The sequence below is a fragment of the Clarias gariepinus genome, chromosome 16, assembly GCF_024256425.1.
Source record: "Clarias gariepinus isolate MV-2021 ecotype Netherlands chromosome 16, CGAR_prim_01v2, whole genome shotgun sequence".
Lineage (NCBI taxonomy): Eukaryota > Metazoa > Chordata > Actinopteri > Siluriformes > Clariidae > Clarias > Clarias gariepinus.
In genome coordinates this window covers 28,241,865-28,260,410 of record NC_071115.1, presented here as the reverse complement: position 1 = coordinate 28,260,410, position 18,546 = coordinate 28,241,865, and the positions used below count along the sequence as shown (strand labels likewise).

Sequence of the window (18,546 nt, the reverse complement as noted above, 5' to 3'; positions counted from 1 at the left end):
ATTTTTGACCTTCACAAGCAAAACTCACCTTATTTGCACTATGTCACTCTTACACTTAGAGACAGGATCCTCTCTTATGTGGCCAAAACCTTATGTACATATTTCACACCTTTGTGTGTAAAACCCAGAGCAGAGCTTGAACACCTCCTCTCATAGACACTTAGGGGGAAATGTCGTAAAAGAAAGAACCAACAAGCATTAAACCAAGCAGAATCTTTATCATGTGGTGCAAAAACAGCAAGTTTACCAACGATACAGCAATTATTTACTTACACGTCATGACCAAAAGTATGTGGACACACGACCATCACATCCATATACAGAATGTTTGTTGGACATCCCATTCAAAAAGCATTAATATTAATTTTCCTCGCTTTTTGCTGCCGTAACGACCTCCGACCTCCGGGAAGGCTTTCCAACAGATTTTGGAGTGTGGCTCTGGGAATTTGTGTTCATTCAAAGAAAAGACTTTAGTGAGAATCAGGCACTGAGCGTCAGTGTTCTAATTTAAGACATTCTATACAATATACAACTGTGTGCCTGTTGGCTTTGGGAATGGACCAAATATGGGCGTGACAGTCAGGTGTCCACAAACTTTTGGCTATATCGTGTACAGCAATATAGCAATATTTTAAGAGATTTTCACAATATTTGATAAGCAGGGATAGATTACATGTTCATTGATTTAACTGACTGGCCATTATGGTACGTCTCACTGTCACACACACACACACACACACACTACACATATAATCATCAACGAGTTATTAGAATATGATCTAATAAACAGAATGTAAGCCACTAATTCTGAAATAAATCTGGAAAAGGGTTTTTGGTGTGTATGTCTGAATTGAACTGGATATTAGAACTTGAGTTAATAAACGGATTAAAGAAGAGAAACACGGATATTCGTGAACCCACACTAAGTCAGCCAATGGAAAGAACTTTACATGACCATCGAGTCAGAGTTCGAAAAGGTAAAGATTAGGAATAGCAGTGATTTTAGAAAGAACGAGTCACCTAAAAAATAATAAATATCACAAATGCTGATCCAAAATAGTATGTTTAATGTGGTAATTGTGTTTTGGAGGTCATTGTTCTTGTGTAGCCGGTAGGGGTGAGTGTCTAGGTTTGAGTCTAAGGTTCTAGATTTAAGTAATGCATCTCACATGACTTGATGTAATGTAATGCCTGGCCAAAAAAAAAAAAAAAAAAGCCTCTCTCTGCATTTCTCATGTTGGCCAGCAGAGAGCGTTATTTCAGTGCTTAAGACTCACCCACTCATTTATTGTCTAGCCTATCCCAGGAGACTTAGAGCAGGAGGCAGGAGGCCATTGCAGGGCTCACACTCATACAGTACACACACACACATACACATACACACATACACACTCAATCATGTCCCTGTGGACAATTCAGGAGCACCAATTAGCCTAATCTGCATGTTTTTGGACTGTGGGAGGAAACCGGATTCCCCGGAGGAAACCCACCAAGCACAGGGAGAACATGCAAACTCCAGAATGAATAAAATACTAGTTCAGGTTTCTCCAGCTTTGTTTTCGTACCAATTCCATTAGGGGTTTTGTGGCGAATGACCCCGTATAACTGTAAAAGAAAACAACAACAACAACAACAACAAATCCAGTTCCAGTTAAATCAATTCGATTCTAATGATCAGTTAAAGAGGCTAAAACTTCGAACTTTTGTGTTGGTTAAATCGAGGAAACAATGTGTTTTAAAAGGTGATTATACAACACTACATGCAAGTAACAAGTGAGTATATCGGTGAATGTATCCAATATTTTCTAATAGTTTTATTAGAAAATCAGGGAAACAGATTTTAGGAATATTTAAAAGGTTAAAGCTAAAAATAAAATTAAAGCTTTAGTATAATCAGTATTATTATTATTATTTTAGGTCGAAGCCCACGTACATGTCTGTCTGTCTTTCTGTACGGCAGAATGTATGTCTCTCTGTATAACTTAATAATACAAAGAAATCACATTGAGTATCTCTTTTAGTATTATCTTTTACGGAGAAAGAGAGAAATTTCTCGGAGACTGGTTTCTGATCCTTTAATCTATGGAACGTAAAGATATCATTTAAAGAGTGAGTTCTGACCAATGTACAGACAAAAACTTATTTATGTTTACTGTAATACTATTAATAAAATATAAGAGGCCTTTTTTTGGATGCTTTAACTCATTTCAAGTTTTAAATTTTTGTATTCTACTGGCAGATATTTTACTTCTTTCTACAAACGAATGCCAAGTGTTAGGAGAATGATCTGCCAAACCAGAAATAGCAATCAGAAATAAGTTCTATGTAAAAATCTGTAATGAAGATGGAAGACATTTTCGTATAGAATAATAATAATAATAATAATAAGGATACTATGAACAGTATAAGGCCTATATAGTAATAACTTTGATATGTATAGGTTATGATTTCCATGATGTGTTCGGCTTACTCCAAATGACGACGATACATGTCTAATCATTTTAACGTCTGAATGTTTGAACAATGTTTTAATTTAAACAATTTGCATATTATTACGTATTCCCCTGAAAAATTCATTAATGTGCAAATTTCGGATGAACATTTCTTAAAAAGACTGTTTAGTTTTGTTGATTGGGGATCATTATAATATTTAAGGAAGAAAAAGTTGAAAAGAAGGCAAACAGTAACAGATTAACAGAAGAAAAAAAAATACATAAAGCGGCGCTAAAACTTTTTCACCAGAGTTGGACATATGACAGCAGTTTGAAGTATGGCCGTCATGTGTTTTTTTAATCTACTTTGCACAAATTTGCATGAACTAATCTTCAGAGAATACGTCCTTTCGATTTCATGCACTTTTACAAGTCATAAACATACGGTATTGAAACATGGATTTAACTTCCATGTGCATGCATCATGTTTTACAGTTTTGAAAATTATCATTTTACTGTCATTTTTTTTCTTTCAGCCTGTGTATGGTTGGAAAAAGATTCTGCAGAAAAAAAAACTGGTTTTAGAAAAAGAAGCACACGTATAGATATAAAGCATGGTTTATAATTATTGCTTGATCTGATCTTGAACTCATATGAGTCATATGTTGAATGATGTCCACAAGGTGGAGTAAGTGTATCAGCAAAGAATACAAGTGTGTTTATTTTTACATAAATCAAAAGATGTACACTGAGCGCTGGCTCACCAAAATGTAACAGATGAAAATTGTTAAGAATTGTTGAGTTTTTTTTCCTTCAACTATTACATTTCAAGGCGGCACAGTGGCATAGTGGTTAGCACTGTGGCCTTGCGCCTCCAGGTTACCGGTTTGATTCCCACCTTGGGTCTAGTGCATCTAGTTTTCATGTTCGCCCTGTGCTTAGTGGGTTTCCTTCAGGTACTCCGGTTTCACTAGAACCTTAGTGTCTAATAAGTATGTGAGCTTGTGTGCCCTGTGATAGCATGGCACCCCATCCAGGGTGTACCCGGCCTCGTGCCCTGAGTTCCCTGGCATAGACTGCCTGTACACAATAAGTGGTATAAAGAAGGAGCGAGTGAGTGTCCAGATTAAATGAGCCACATGGTTCAACATATTTGCCCTGCCTGCCATGGTTGTAAAAATTGGTTATTTGAGTCGCAGCAGGCTTCCAGTCTCTCAGGCGCCTGAGGTGGTACAGACTCTGTTGGGCCTTTTTCACCACAGTGTTGATGTGACAGGACCATGTCAGGTCCTGCGTGATGTGAACACCGAGGTATCGGAAGCTGTCCACTCTCTCCACTGGGCTCTTGTTGATGGCGGGGGTCTGGTAGTTCCTCTCCTGCTTAGTACTTAAGCCTACTATCAACTCCTTTGTCTTGCTGACGTTCAGGTGAAGATTGGCCCTCTGGCACCAGTTCTTCAGATTTCCAACCTTCTCCAGGTAGGCTGTTTCATCGTTATCAGAGATCAGGCCGACCACAACAGTGTCATCAGCAAACCTAATGATGGTGGTGGAGTTTGTAGTGGCTACGCAGTCATAGGTGTAAAAAGAGCAGGGGGCTCAGAACACAACCCTGGGGGGCTCCAGTGCTGAATATAAGGATAAGTGGGCATTGTCACAATTGATGATTCCACATCTTGGGCTAAACATTAATAAGAAAACAGGACTTTAAAAAAAAATTCAGGATTTTTGTATCCACGGCAGGATATGATTCATATGAAAACACGGCAGATCTTCCAAAGCCAAATTCTTCATTTTCTGTGCAGAATCCCAGATGTTTGTTAAGCCGTTTGCGTCACTGAGTTGGATATTAAATACCAGAAGTAATTGCTTGTAGATGACATCAATTGTTGTACAGGACTACGAGTGTAGTGGCATGTACTCATGAAATGTTGCCCATCACTGCAGTGGGGTCCATACGTATTTGCACAAGGACGCAAGTTTTATTATTATTATTTGTATTTTTTTGCCTCACTACACCACCAGAATGGATTTGAAAAAACTAATCAAGATGTGATGGACGTGTACACTTTTAGCTATAATTTAATGGGATTTAACGAAAGAATTTCAGCATGTTTAAGGAATTACAGCCATTTTTTTCAAGGTCTCTCCATTTATTGGGTTCAGAAGTACTTGGACAATCACAAAATTATGGTGGCACAGTGTCTTAGTGGTTAGCACTGTTGCCTTCCAGGTTTCTCCCTGTGCTTGGTGGGTTTTCTTCGGGTGCTCCAGTTTCCTTGCACAGTCCAAAGACATGCAGATTAGGCTGATTGGCGTTCCCAAATAGCCTGTAGTGTTTGAATAAGTGTGTATGTGTTTGTGCTCTGTGATGGATTGGCACCCTGTCCAAGGTGTACCCCGCCTCGTGTCCTAAGTCTCCTGGGACAGGCTCCAGGCCCCCTGCGACCCTGAATACAGGATAAACCTGTATAGATGATGCGTAAGTGAGTAACACAATTGTAAATATAAGGATTCATTCTTGTGTAGTCAATGACTGCCAAAAGTCTAGAACAAATTGGACATTACCAAATTCTGAGTTTGTTTGTAAGTCTTTTTGGTTTCAGTTTTGTCTTCAGTTAAAGAAAAGCAGGTCAGTTGGGCTGAGAAGTCAAATTGTTGCTTTGGCCACTCTTAAAGTTAATGCTATAACTCTGATAGGAACTCTGATTCTTTTTTACGGAGCCCAATATCGGCACCTCTGTTTGAGAATCCCCTTGAGTACAGCTACTAATGCAACTACTAATGCAAATTCAACACTTTCTAATCAACTTCAGTCCTTTTATCTCCTTAATTTGTCATGATATAATGAGGAAACAGGACACACCAGACACACAATCACCAGAGCCCGAGGCTCATGACTTGCCTGATTTGCAAGTCAGTCCATACTGGGACTTTATTTGTCCAGCACTTTAATAGAGTTTGTTTTTGCTCAAGTCCTTGATTGAGATCTGATAATGTAATTTGATGCTCGTTGTTGTAACGATCCATCCATCCATCCATCCATCCATCCATCCATCCATCCATCCAATCCTCATTTAATCCCATCTTGGCATAAAAAATAACCCAACCTCTTATGTACCTTATCATTTAGTTCACTGCTTTACTTCATGTCTAAACATAGGAGAACCTCAGAAGGCATATTCTTCCTTTCATTTGTTGAGAATCTTGGACGTAATTTAGGTTCCTTATTTGACAGCACAAAAGTTATAGAGTGCATTTTAACTCTTCTTCAGGACTTTCTGTTCTACTCCCTGCTATTGTGGTTCTCATGGTTACTGGGCAATGTGTCTGTACTACCTGTTGAGGCATTAGCTGACTGATTAATGCATTCCGTTTGTCCTTTTATAATTAATGGAGAGTTTGTGCTCTTATATCAAGAACGTTTCCAAGCCTTCTAAAACTGCCTGGCCGTTATCGGACCCTGTCTTGCTTTTATCTTTAGACAGTATTTCTACTAGTTAGGACATACTGTCTTGATGATGTTTTGTGCTTATAGATTTGACAACTTACAAAGAAATCTCAATAGTTGTTTGTAATCTTATGGTGCCACTTTTGTGCAAAAAGAGAAAGTTGTCTCGCCTCTGTTTATCACCTAGAGTAGCAAGTTGACCTACTGGTATGTTTTTTGGGGTGGGAGAAAACTGAAGAACTTGGAGTAAACCCAGATGCAGGGAAAACATGAAACTCCCTTGTACGCACTGTAATGCATGTGCATATTATAATATGTATAATAGTGCTGGTATGAACTAATGCATTTCATACTTCAGTGCTGTTCAGTTCAGATTGCTCAGTAATTTCAGTTGCAAGGATTATTGTACAGGGCGTTCAAGTCTAACTGGAACTTGTAATAAAATTTCTCATAAATAAAGCCATAAAAGTGATTGACATTTACAAAACGCTTCAAGCACAGACTTTTGAATGGTGCAAATGTTTTTAAAAAATGCTGTGTATCCGTAAATGAGGATTCCACTGCAGACATTCCAGTGAACATCAGGGAAATGCCTAATTAAAAAAAATGGATAGTTAACCTGTCCCCAAATTTATGGAAGAGACACATCTGTCTGTGTGAACTGTACACACAATCATTCACCAACACCACTTGCACATTACAGGAACTCGGCTGGGAGTTACTGACACATCACCTGTATAGTCCCGACCTCACATCAAGACATTTCCACATGTTTGGACCATAAAAGGAGTTCCTGGGAGGCCAGCATTCCAGACATGAAGCAAACAGTCTGATCATGGCTCCAGCATACTGAGAAAGCTTTCTACCCTGATGGTATCCAAGCACTAGTGAAACACTGGGATTAGTGCTGGGGATTATGTAGAGAAATAAAGAGAGTTTCACAATCAAAAGTCACGCTATGACTTAAAACCAGCAGTTAATATGGACTACATTATATATATATATATATATATATACATTTAAATTCTTAGTAGTAGAATCTTGAATATTAAGTAAACAAAAGTCAAACATTAACAATTCCAGATTTTTAATGTGGTCTGAGAATTTTAGACCTTTAGACCTTTTCCCATATTTTATATTTTATATTCTGTTCCTCCTATTTGCAGTTTTTCTATAATTTAGAAAAAAGGTCTCTATGTTTTATTCCTAATTTCCATTCCCTAATTTATTTCTATTTCTATTGATAATTTAGATTATAAAGGTCACGAGCGGTCGTGTAAGCATTTCACTGCATATCGTAGTGTGTATGACTGTGTATGTGACAAATAAAATTGAAATTTAAATAACTAAAACGTATAAACCAGTGCCTTACAATGTTCTTTTGAAGACTGGAGTATGACAGGCATGGTAGACAAAAAAAAAAAAAAAACTTCTTCAAAAGTAAAACACATTATACAGTAAGTCCTTTACCCTAGTATACTTTGCTGATCAGCAGTTGTATTATCTAAGCAACACATTCCTATAAACGATTCACAGCCTGCGGGTGATTGCACAATTAACGGTAATTGCGATGCCAATCATATGTCAAGCTAACCCCAATCTAATAAGAAAGTAATTTGGTGCAATACTTGGTCACGGCTTTTTGTGTAACGCATGTGCTGATCTGTTAAAGGGGACAGTGATGAGATTAACATTTGTTCATATTGCATTACACCATTGTATGATCTTCATTTTATTAAAGGTCGACAGAGGTTAGAGGTAGTGCAGTTCAGCACTGGAAATATCTTCAATATCATTTTAGTGTAGTGTGTGTGTGTGTGTGGTGGTAGGGGGTTAGAGAGTCAGCTATAGAATGCTTGTCATGTGATTCATGGCTATAATAACTGCACCAATAGCACTCTCTCCCTCTCTTTCTTTCTCTCCCTCTCTCACTATTTCTCACTTTCTGAGACCGAGTCTGCTCCTCATTTTCACCAATTTATTGTCTGCGAGGGATATATTATTATTATTATTATTATTATTATTATTATTACTATTATTATTATTATTACTATTATTATTATTATTATTATTATTACTATTATTATTATTAATATTATTATTATTATTATTATATATGTACAGAAATATACTTTTTTCTGCTTTTTCTTTCTTTTCCCTTTGGATGGTGTCCGTTTTCTCAGTATAACACATTACAATACGTCTGACACTTATTCACAGCTCACTGCTGAGGTCAGATGAACAAATTGTTCAATCGAGGAGTATGATAAAAGAGCACATTTTGTACATGTGAATATGTACATTTAAATCTGGTGAAGTCTGAGCTTTGATTTGAAATTTGAAAAAGGCTCTTCAGTGTCATCGCTTTTAAAAGTCAAATAATAAACGTTTTCAAATATACCATATATGTTTTGTCTTATTAAAGAACCTGACCGGGAGCTAACTGAAATGGAAAAAGACTCATGTTGCATGCAACAACAAACTGTTAAATATGATGAATTGTTCTTTAATAAATCCCTTAAAACCCAGGTGGCACAATTATATATAATTGAATTCTATGTACAGTATATTTATATATGCACAATCCTGAGTCCTATATATATTTCCTAAAAGAATGGATAGGACATATTCTGTGCCAGGCTGATTTTGAAAAAAATCAAAAAACCTTTTTTGGTTTACTCTTCAGTATACACCTTACACAAAACTCTTTTAACCTTTTTGTTTCAATCCACTGACTGTTTCTTATTTAAAAAAAAAAAAAAAAAAATTCACTGTGTCACCACGTTCAAAAGTTTGCGTTCCAGCTAGAAGACTTCGATGAGGAGAACCGGTCAGATTATCTTCTTTGAATTTAAAAGCTCGTAATGTGAAAAGTGTGCTCTGTCTCTTGTGGGCGGAGCATCTGCGGTCGAGACCAAGGCCTAGTCCACACATACACGAGTATTTTCATTTTTGTTCGCATGCAAACTCTTTTTGTTTTAGGTGGCTAAAAAACAAACATATTGCAAAATGTAAAATTCAGGGGGAAAGATATCTTAAAACTCATTTTTAAATATACCTGTAACATGGCTATTTAATCCAGATTAATTAATAAATATAATATTAATTAATATTATATTGTTTATATCTATTTTTATTTTTAGTTCTATTTTTCCTAGCACATTTCTATTTTTATTTTTAGTTCTATTTTTTCCTAGTTTAATTTAATTTTTTAATTTAATTTCTATCGTATTCTTTTATTTATATTTATTTCTTATTTGTAAACTTTAATTCTCTTTTAGGGTCAATGGCAGTCGTATAATGCATTTCACTACATTTCGTACTGTGTATGTTTGTGTATGTGAAAAATAAAATTTGAATTTAAATTTTGAATTTGAATGGGAGGGGGAGGGGTAGCTCAGTGGTTAAGGTGTTGCACTGCTGACTAGAAGGTCTCCGGTTTAAGCCCCGACGCTGCCACTGTTGGACCCTTGAAGGAGGTCCTTCACCCCCAAGTGCTAAGATACATTCAGGCTTTGAGCTGGCACATGGATGGATCCTTTCACCCCTGTCTAAATGGAGATTATCTGTGCTTGAACTGATACTAAAATACTGTCAAATAAAATGCTAGAAATCATTAGGTATTATTATGCCATTTTTGGTTTATGTAACAAAAACACAAAACACCTTTCATCAGAGCGATCTGCCAAGCAGTACCACCCTCTCCATTATCCGTGACATCCTAAGTGTTGTTTTTAATGCGGTAAACCTTGTTTCCACTTCCACCAACCACAACCACTTATCACGTTCTAGCATTTTCCTTCAGATCCTACTGATCCTTTGTGGTCACCTGCCCCCATTAGTACGAGGATTTGGGAGTAAAGTAGTGTCGTACAAAATGATTTTGAAGGACAGAATTAGTACGGTTTGTGGCCAAAGACCAATTCTAACCTGGTTTATTGGAAACACATCAACAGCACTGTGTCTGCCAGACAAGCCTTCTTTTCCCCAATCACTCACAAGAACACAAAAGCGAACAACAACAACAAAAAAAAACCTTTCTGAAAAAATTTGGCATAAGTGTATATTGCATTATCAATTTACAAACATGTACATCAAATACATCATCAGCATCATTATAAGAAGAATGGGAATAGTAGTAATAAATATATTCTTTATTTGGGAAAGTGTAGAGCGAGGCGTGGTCCCTCATGAGGAGTAATCGTATTCCTCGGCACTCCGGCGACCGAAGTCCATCCAGCCCAGGTAGTCCCGGTCCTTTATCCTGTGGCTGGCACTCAAAGCACTCGCCTTGCTGTTCGCCATCGAGTTCCGACGAACAGAACCTGAGAGAGACCAGAGGGAGATAAGTTAGAAGACTACATATACTGAAATGTGCGGTGCAGTGTTAAGTTAAACCTAGAGTGTGTAAGTCAATAGCAATGCCAGTATCGGTATCAGACTCAGAATTAAGACTTAAACCAAAAGTGGGTGTGGCCTGAATCAGACTTTTTGTCCGTTCTTCCTTTGAAATGGAAATATTCTACAGGATTGTTTTTCTTATTCTGATCATGCTAATAATATATTTTTTTATTTCCACTTGCCAGTGATATATTCTTATAAAACTTTGTTATTTTGATTTTGTAAAATGCAAATAAATTAGTAGCTTTATTTAAACCACTGGTGGCTTGACAAGGCAGTTAATAAAGATAAATGAACTAATGCTGAAAATGCAAGGGTCACATAAACAAGCTTTTTATCTGATCACTCACTCATAAAAGAAAAAAAGTAATTTCCTGATGACTTGCACATGTTTTATTGTATATATATAATTTGTTGCTACTTAAAACACATTTCCTGTTCTTTTCATATAATGTATAATATTCATGTTTGTTTTTTTCCTTATTAGAGTGAAAATAGTAAAATTTTGACACATTTAGAACAGAAATCAGATTTTTAAAGCATGTTGGGATACCAATACTATTCCCTTATTATCATATGATATATGTCAAACTATCGAATAAAAAGAGAAATACTGATATTGACGCATGTTTGTTTTTTCCCTTTTAATAGTATTTGTTTTCTATATTTGTTTTGGTATCTGTTTCTACTTGCCTGGTCTAAATTCAAATGGTTTTATTTGGTTTTATAAAAAAAAATATAAACCAATCATTTGCTGATCTAGACATTATAGACCTCCTACTTCAAATTAGATCTGGTGATTTCTTATAAACTTTTTATGATTTCACTTTTTGTTTAATGTTACTTCTTTCAGTTTGAAATATTATACAATATTTGTAATGTTGAGGTACGTTTTCATTTATGGATTCTTGTGAAAACTTTTGCACTCCACTCTATTGAAGAGTCTTTTGCTTTGATAAAGAGGCTCTCGCTTTGTAGTAGAAAGATTCCGTCTGTCAGTAGTTCTGTCTTGACAGAAGGAGTGACAGACTCAGAAGCGAGAAGCGTCGGCTTTCTTCTTTGCCGGAACTGGTATGACAGATGCATATCTGCTCCAGATGTTCTCTCTCTGATTCAGTTCGCCCACATCCAAGAGCTTCTTTAGCATCTCTGGCTGGGTTCCATGCTTGGATGCATCGTTAGAGATGTCTCAGGGGGTAGCTCAAACTTTTGAAGAAAATATGCATAAACTGTCTTACTTTATTTTCCCTACATGCAGTCTTTATTAGATTTACTGATATACTGTATTCATTATTTACGACTATTTTATTTACTATTGTACCACATTAAGTTTTGAAAATATATTAATATATGACATAATTACCCTTATATATAATTTGCTAATTTGGCTACAAATAAGAATTGTTTAAAGAATAAATGGGTAAATAATAAACTATAAAAATGATTCCTATTGAGGCTTAACTGTCTCCATTTAAATGCCATCATGTTTACTGTGATTCTTATTAACATTTCAAATGCTTTAAAGTTGAAAACAAGGCAGGACACAATGCTAGCTTTATTAAAAATGGCGGAACCCAGCTTGATTTAAAGCTAACGCTTATACACTGTGATTTTAGTTTATTTTAGTATGAAGTATTTTTGTAGTAGGGTTTTAACAAATCTGAGAAAAATATTCATATTCCAGACATTTTTCACAACTCTTCAGCGTTGCTTTGCCTTTCCCTTGTGTATAAACTGTTATGCTATCAATTTCATTCATTAGCTAGCATAGGCTAGGCATGTTCTCACTTTTTTTTTATTTTTATTTTGAATGATGAATGTGGTGTGAATTTAGCACATCATGTTAAAGCAGGAATATTAGTGCATTGTTTCACCATGTTACATACACTAACCATCTCAGAGTCAAATTTCTTTGTTGTTTGTGTTTACTACGTAGCATCTGATCTAATTCTTTAACTGATAATTGGAATGAATTGGACTTGAATATAAACTAGAATTATGTAAAACCGAGATTAAAACGATCCTATATTGACTATGCAGCATTAAGCGTTGAGCAATAGCTTTCATGTTTGCATATTTTATTAGAACATATATTTTATATTTTCTTAAATTACCAAAAAAAAAATTATAATTTCATTAATTTACTATTATTATTAAAAGTTTGTATGAGCAAACTTTTTTTCTCCTGATTATTGAAAATAGTGCAGTAATGTACCTAATTAATAATTAATTGACTTAGATATGATATATTTAATTCCATTTCAAGATATAATTCATATATTTTAGATATAATAATAATAATTATTATTATAATAATAAAATTATTATATATTAATGAAAGCATTAATATTGTATATATAATGTATAATGTATTTTTACCATTTTGGATAAAACTACTTAACTTTTTTTTTTTTTTTTTTTTTACAAAATGCGGCAAAGTGATATATAAACATACAAATTTAGTTTAGTCTCATGACATGGTGTGTGTGCGCGTGCACGGTGAAAGTTGCTGAAAATGTTTAGGTGTGATACTAATGCAACAGATGGGAGACTTCTTACCACGTGCAACACACACATTCCTAGTCCGCTTCAGTGCAAATTATAGATGTGTGTGAAATTCACACTTCCCACACTTGCACAGTAATGTGCTCAGATACACTCTCCTTCGGTGTGTGTGTGGACGACGTGCGGTTTGGCCTATTAGGAGATTAATGCTAACTGCTTTCTTTTAAATGCTGCCTGGCTGTTGTGTCTCAGCCCACTCTTCAGTTCTAAGTGCACTGCACCCACATGCACATTACCGCTCAGTGCACTGCTCCTTGCTCCTTGTTGTGCGATTCCTCATAACCACAGCATGAAGCACTTTACCCAGAAGCCCCAGGCCACGTCGCTGCATGTGATGCAACTCAATGTTTACTGTTGTTGACCGTTGCGATGGCATTTATCTGAAGCGTCTCATAGTTCGTGCTCAGCCACGATTAGGCTAGCACGCTCAAAAGGCATGGAACAAAAGGAATTACGCCCTGGGAGGATTCTCAATTAGACGGCACCGAAGCCGTAAGCTACTATCCAGCTCTCAGGAGCGCACCCAGCTGTTTGAGGTTCCTGTATAGGCCTGTCCGTGTTACCGTGTTTTCACGGAAAAACAGCCAGGAGGCTTAACACGTGACGCTGAAATGTTGGAACACCTTTCAATTACTCTGAAGCTCGGCAAACTATTAGTCAATGTAATGAAAGCCTTTAAATCCTCTGCTGACAAAAACAAATAAAATGATTTAATAAAACTGATGTGGGATATGATTAAATGTCTAATCATTTGCCAGGACACAGATGGATAACTGAGATAGTGTGAGATAGATAGTATTGTATGCTGGATTTCGGTAACCGGGGAAGAAAAAAAAATATCTTGGACTTTTGTTAATTTTAATATTTTATATATATATATATATATATATATATATATATATATATATATATTTTTTTTTTTTTTTTTGAGTTTCATGTTAAATAATGTTTTGTTATTAATAATTATTTTTTTTATGCTGTTGGAAACAATGACGTGTTTAAGTAATTTAATTGACTTAATTTTTTATTTCAATTTATTTAATTGTCTTTTAATGTTTAAAACTTGATGATTTGGCACTGCTTTAGCAAAATTAAACCACTATATATATATATATATATATATATATATATATATATATATATATATATATAATGTGCTTTGGTTATTCTTTAAATACATTTTTTGGAACCCCTGTGATCATATGAACACATGCACACACACACACACACACACACACACACACACACACACACACACACACATATGCAAACTACTCCAGCTTAAATCATACTATCAGACCTTATGATGTGTGTGTGTGTGTGTGTGTGTGTGTGTGTGTTGGTGAGAACCAGTACATGAGCAGAATTACAGGATTGCTTTCTCATGAGATGCTACATGACCACAAAATGCCCAAAAAGTTGTCTCCCTTTAAAAAACACAGCTGTGTGTGTGTGTGTGTGTGTTGCGGTGTTAGGATGTATGGTATAGCACATTCTCAGTCTATCAGTTGTTGAACCACTAATTCGAGCTCATTTTTCAGTGAGTTATGGCGCTGGACGTTTTTACCGCCGTGCTTAAATCTAAATTGAGGCGTTGCCGTGGGATACGACTGTTCTGGACTTTGAAAATAAAATAAATGAGATGAGGAACTTCATCATGCAGAGGAAGAAGATAATGAAGAAAAGCACTGCACTAATTCTTCTTTTAAAAGCAGTTTTAGGACTACACCCAACCCCCCCCCCCCATCCCTCCCTGTCGCTCTTGTCTTTTTGTCTCTCTCCTCTTCTTTAGATTCAGTTTAAACCCTCACATTTTGGTAGACAATCAAATAAATAAAATCCCTTACAAGATTACTAGACAAAAAAGGTGAGAATTTATCATTTATGTTTAATTAAAATTGTTGAAAATTGTTGGATTTTTTGCAAAAATCATAAAATTCAATTCTTAAAAAAAAATAATTGTCCTAAACATCAATTAAACATCAATATAATTCTCTCTCTCTCTCTCTCTCTCTCTCTTGCTTTTTCTCTCTTTTTTTTCCAGTGATCTCTCTCTCTGATCCCTGCCTGTGTCTGTGTTTGTCTCTTGATTTATCTGTCGCTCTTTCTGTCCACTTACTCTTTATTTATTTCTGTCTTTCTCTTGGTGTACTTTATCCCTCTCTCTCTCTCTCTCTCTCTCTCTCTCTCTCTCTGATCTTTCTCTGTCTGTGTCTGTTTTCCTCCTGGTTTCTCTCTCCGTCTCTGTCCGTCTGCTTGTCTGTCTCTTACTCACTCTCTCTCCTTCCTTCCCCTCTTTCTCAAAACTATTTGAATTACAGGTAGTAGTACATACTTGTTAGTTTACAGTAGCAATGTGATGTGATGTGATGTGGTTTATGTGTGTAAGTGTGTGTGTGTGTGTGTGTGTGTGGGAGGGGGGGGGGGTATGTATGTTCTCACCTTTCCTGGAGATAAGTCTGGCCAGCAGCTCATTAAGGTTGGCACGGGGGTTGGCATCGTGTCCTGCATTCACACTGGAGTCCATCTGCGAGGGCAGAGCGCTGTTCTCCTCCTGCACCGGTGAGGAGCGGGTGCGAGCCGCAAGGGTGACCGAGAGAGCGGCCAGAAGCACGCACACACAAACGCCACAGTTCATCCTGTGTGTGTCAGTGCGTGTGTGTTTGCGGCAGATGGAGTTAGAGAGAAAAAAACAAGAGAACAAGTGTAAGTACAAGCTCTCACTGCATGTTATCTCCTATCAAAGTGTTGTAGTGTTTGGAAATAAACCTGAACAAATGAGATAGATAGATAGATAGATAGATAGATAGATAGATAGATATTGTTATACAATACAATTTACTGTATGGCAGAAGTAAAAAAAATTAATCTAATAAAAATAGAAAGATGGTAAAATGGTGAATAAAATACGGAAAAGTGCAAATCAATAATTTTAATTTAAATAAATGAGCAAAAGTTCTCTAAAATAATTAGAAAATGTTAAAATAAAGCAAAATAAGTGCAAAATACAAGATAAGAGAAAGTGATTGCAAAGGAGAATTAATAATAGTAAATAACTGTATGAAATGTAACGTATAAATAAAAAGTACTTAATAGAACAATTCACGTAAAAACATTCTGCTGTATCTTTTGCTTGTTTAATGTCATAATATTGCTATAAGTTGTTTTCCGAGAAAGTTTGACCTACATTTCATCCAAAATCATGGCTTTTAAGCAAACTGGCTCATTACAAATCTTACATACTGTATGCAGCACAAATTGTATGTATTTTTTAAATATATATATATAAGAGATGAACAGATAGAGAGAAATGCAGACGCATGAAGGGTTTTACCTTGCCTTGTTCAGAAGACTGTGCAGCTTGTCTGAGAGTGAAAGCAGTTGTTCTCATGAAGAAAAGCGAGAGGCATTTATAAAGCCTGGCCAGCTGTGACGTAATCACGCACACACACACACACGCAATCTGTGCTGCTGCTCTACCTCTGTACGTCAGCACATGGAAATAACTGAGTGAATAAAAAAGAACGTTCAACTCTATAAAAAAAAATGACAAACTTTAACTCCTCCAATCATTCTCCGTGTATTCACTGATATATGCTTTATGAGTGCAGTGTAACACGGTGGGAGGACAGACGGACGTCTTCTGGTCACTGAGTCAATCCATGCATGTCTATAAACAAACCACGTTAACCTCTCTCTCTCTCTCTCTCTCTCTCAGGAACTTACAAATGTGCATTATTACATCAACTCATGTGTAACGGTTGATATGGCATATAATGACTTCCTCTATTATTTAACACTTATGGACGAAGTCTTCAGTGTCAGCGCTGAGGTGAAGCCGTGACACAGGAGAACCTCAGGATGGAACAGTTTCTGCTCAGTGACAAGCTGCATTTTTTAAATGAGCTTCAAACATGGTAGTGCTTTCACGGATAGTTTCATGGATGTTCGACGGCATTAAACTTTATTATATACGCTGCCTGTCTGGACCAAAAAAAAAAAAGTGCACATTCTAAGATTTTGTTAAAGCGCCTTTAGCTTTGATTCTGATGCACAATGTGTTGTCCAGTTCATGTGTGAAAATCTCTTTAATAATCAGGGTCCTGGATTAAGGCTGTGCCATGAGGGAAGAAAAATATCAACCAAACTGAAACTTCATAGATGTGAAAACCTGGTCATTCAGTACATTCAGGTTGTCAGATTGACTTCATTTTATTGCCATATAACGTTGCTGAGTCTAGACCTGAGCGACTCCAGATCATACCACTGTCTCCAGAGGCTTGTAGAGTGGACACTATGCATGATGGGAGCATCGCTTCATGCTCTTCCCTACTTTGACTTGTCCATCGCTCTGGAATAGGCTCAATCTAGACTCACCAGAACTAAAAGTCTCATTTTTATTCTAATTTTTTTATTCTCCCTATCCCTATCAAACTGGGGCCGTTTTCCTGAAAAGTCTTCGTTTTTTTATGGAAACACAGCGGTTTATTTGTTTTATTAAACTTATCTTACATTTCTTCTTTTAATATTTTTAATATCCATTTATTGACCAAAGATTTTTAACCCAATTACAGTATTTTCGAATCCGCTCTATGCTTTAGTTGTTTTCTTTGCTTGATGCCGGGCAATAATTTTACCCTTCTGAAACTGCCTTTTTTTTTGCACAGACTCATCCATAAGGACAGCACCCCCCCTTATACAAGCTGTTCAACAAATATACTGTAAATCTTAATAACATTTTTTATTCTACTGAAATGCTAATTATTTTTTTTAATGACCAAATGTCACAAATTAACACTGCTCCATGCCTGGGTTGAAGTACAACAGACAGGACAGTTAAGGACAGGGTTGATAGATTAAAAGGCTAGTTTAAAATATTTCATGCTTTCCAGGATATATATATATATATATATATATATATATATATATATATATATATATATCCTGGAAATATATATATACAGTGTATATATTTATATGTTTTTATATATATATATATATATATAATTTTTTTTGCATGAAATCAGAAAGTATTCTCATGCATCATACGTACAGTATATGGTTAAATTGATGTTTACACTGTATTGCCAAAAGTATTCGCTCGCCTGCCTTTACATGCATATGAATTTGAGTAACATCCAACTCTTAATTCATAGGGATTAATATGATGTACGTTCACACTTTGCAGCTATAACAGCTTCAACTCTTTGTGCACTGGTGTTCCCACAAAGTTGGGAGCATGAAATTGTCCAATATACCTCGGTATGCTGAAGCATTAAGAGTTAATTTTGCCTGGTCCATAACTGGTGCCCAGGTCCATAAAGACATTAATGATCAAATTTGGTGTGAAAGAACTTGACTGGCCCACACAGAGTCCTGACCTCAACCTGATAGAACATCCTTGGGATGGATTGGAGCGGAGACTGCGAGTCAGAACTTCTCGTCCTACATCAGTGTCTGGCTCACAGGCTTTCTTGCGCATCTGGAAGTTTCTGGAAGAATGGAAAAAAAAAAATTCCCATAAACACACTCCTAAACCTTGTGTGCCTTCCCAGAAGACTTGAAGCTGTTATAGCTGCAAAGGGGACAGCTGATTCACTCAGGCATGTTCATTATGAATTATACATTAAAAATCCATGTCACATCCGCTGGTGTGTTCATGATGTCTGCACCGGAATTTGCGCACTAGTTCACATT

At 36.2% G+C, this 18,546-nt stretch overlaps 1 protein-coding gene across 2 annotated transcripts; it reads right to left on the bottom strand.

Annotated features, from left to right (window-relative positions):
• Positions 1 to 9,783: 9,783 nt before the first annotated feature.
• Positions 9,784 to 16,220, bottom strand: cckb (cholecystokinin b). Of its 2 annotated transcripts, none has more exons than XM_053515016.1 (3): positions 16,184 to 16,220; positions 15,292 to 15,488; positions 9,784 to 10,208 (listed from the first exon to the last, which is right to left on the bottom strand). In XM_053515016.1, the coding sequence occupies exons 2-3, from the start codon at positions 15,485 to 15,487 to the stop codon at positions 10,072 to 10,074; spliced, it is 333 nt and encodes a 110-aa protein (XP_053370991.1). In that variant the 5' UTR covers position 15,488; positions 16,184 to 16,220; the 3' UTR covers positions 9,784 to 10,071. The 2 variants fall into 2 exon arrangements, with proteins under 2 accessions (XP_053370991.1, XP_053370992.1); XM_053515017.1 differs by having other exon boundaries at positions 16,189 to 16,220.
• Between the last annotated feature and the right edge of the window lie 2,326 nt (positions 16,221 to 18,546).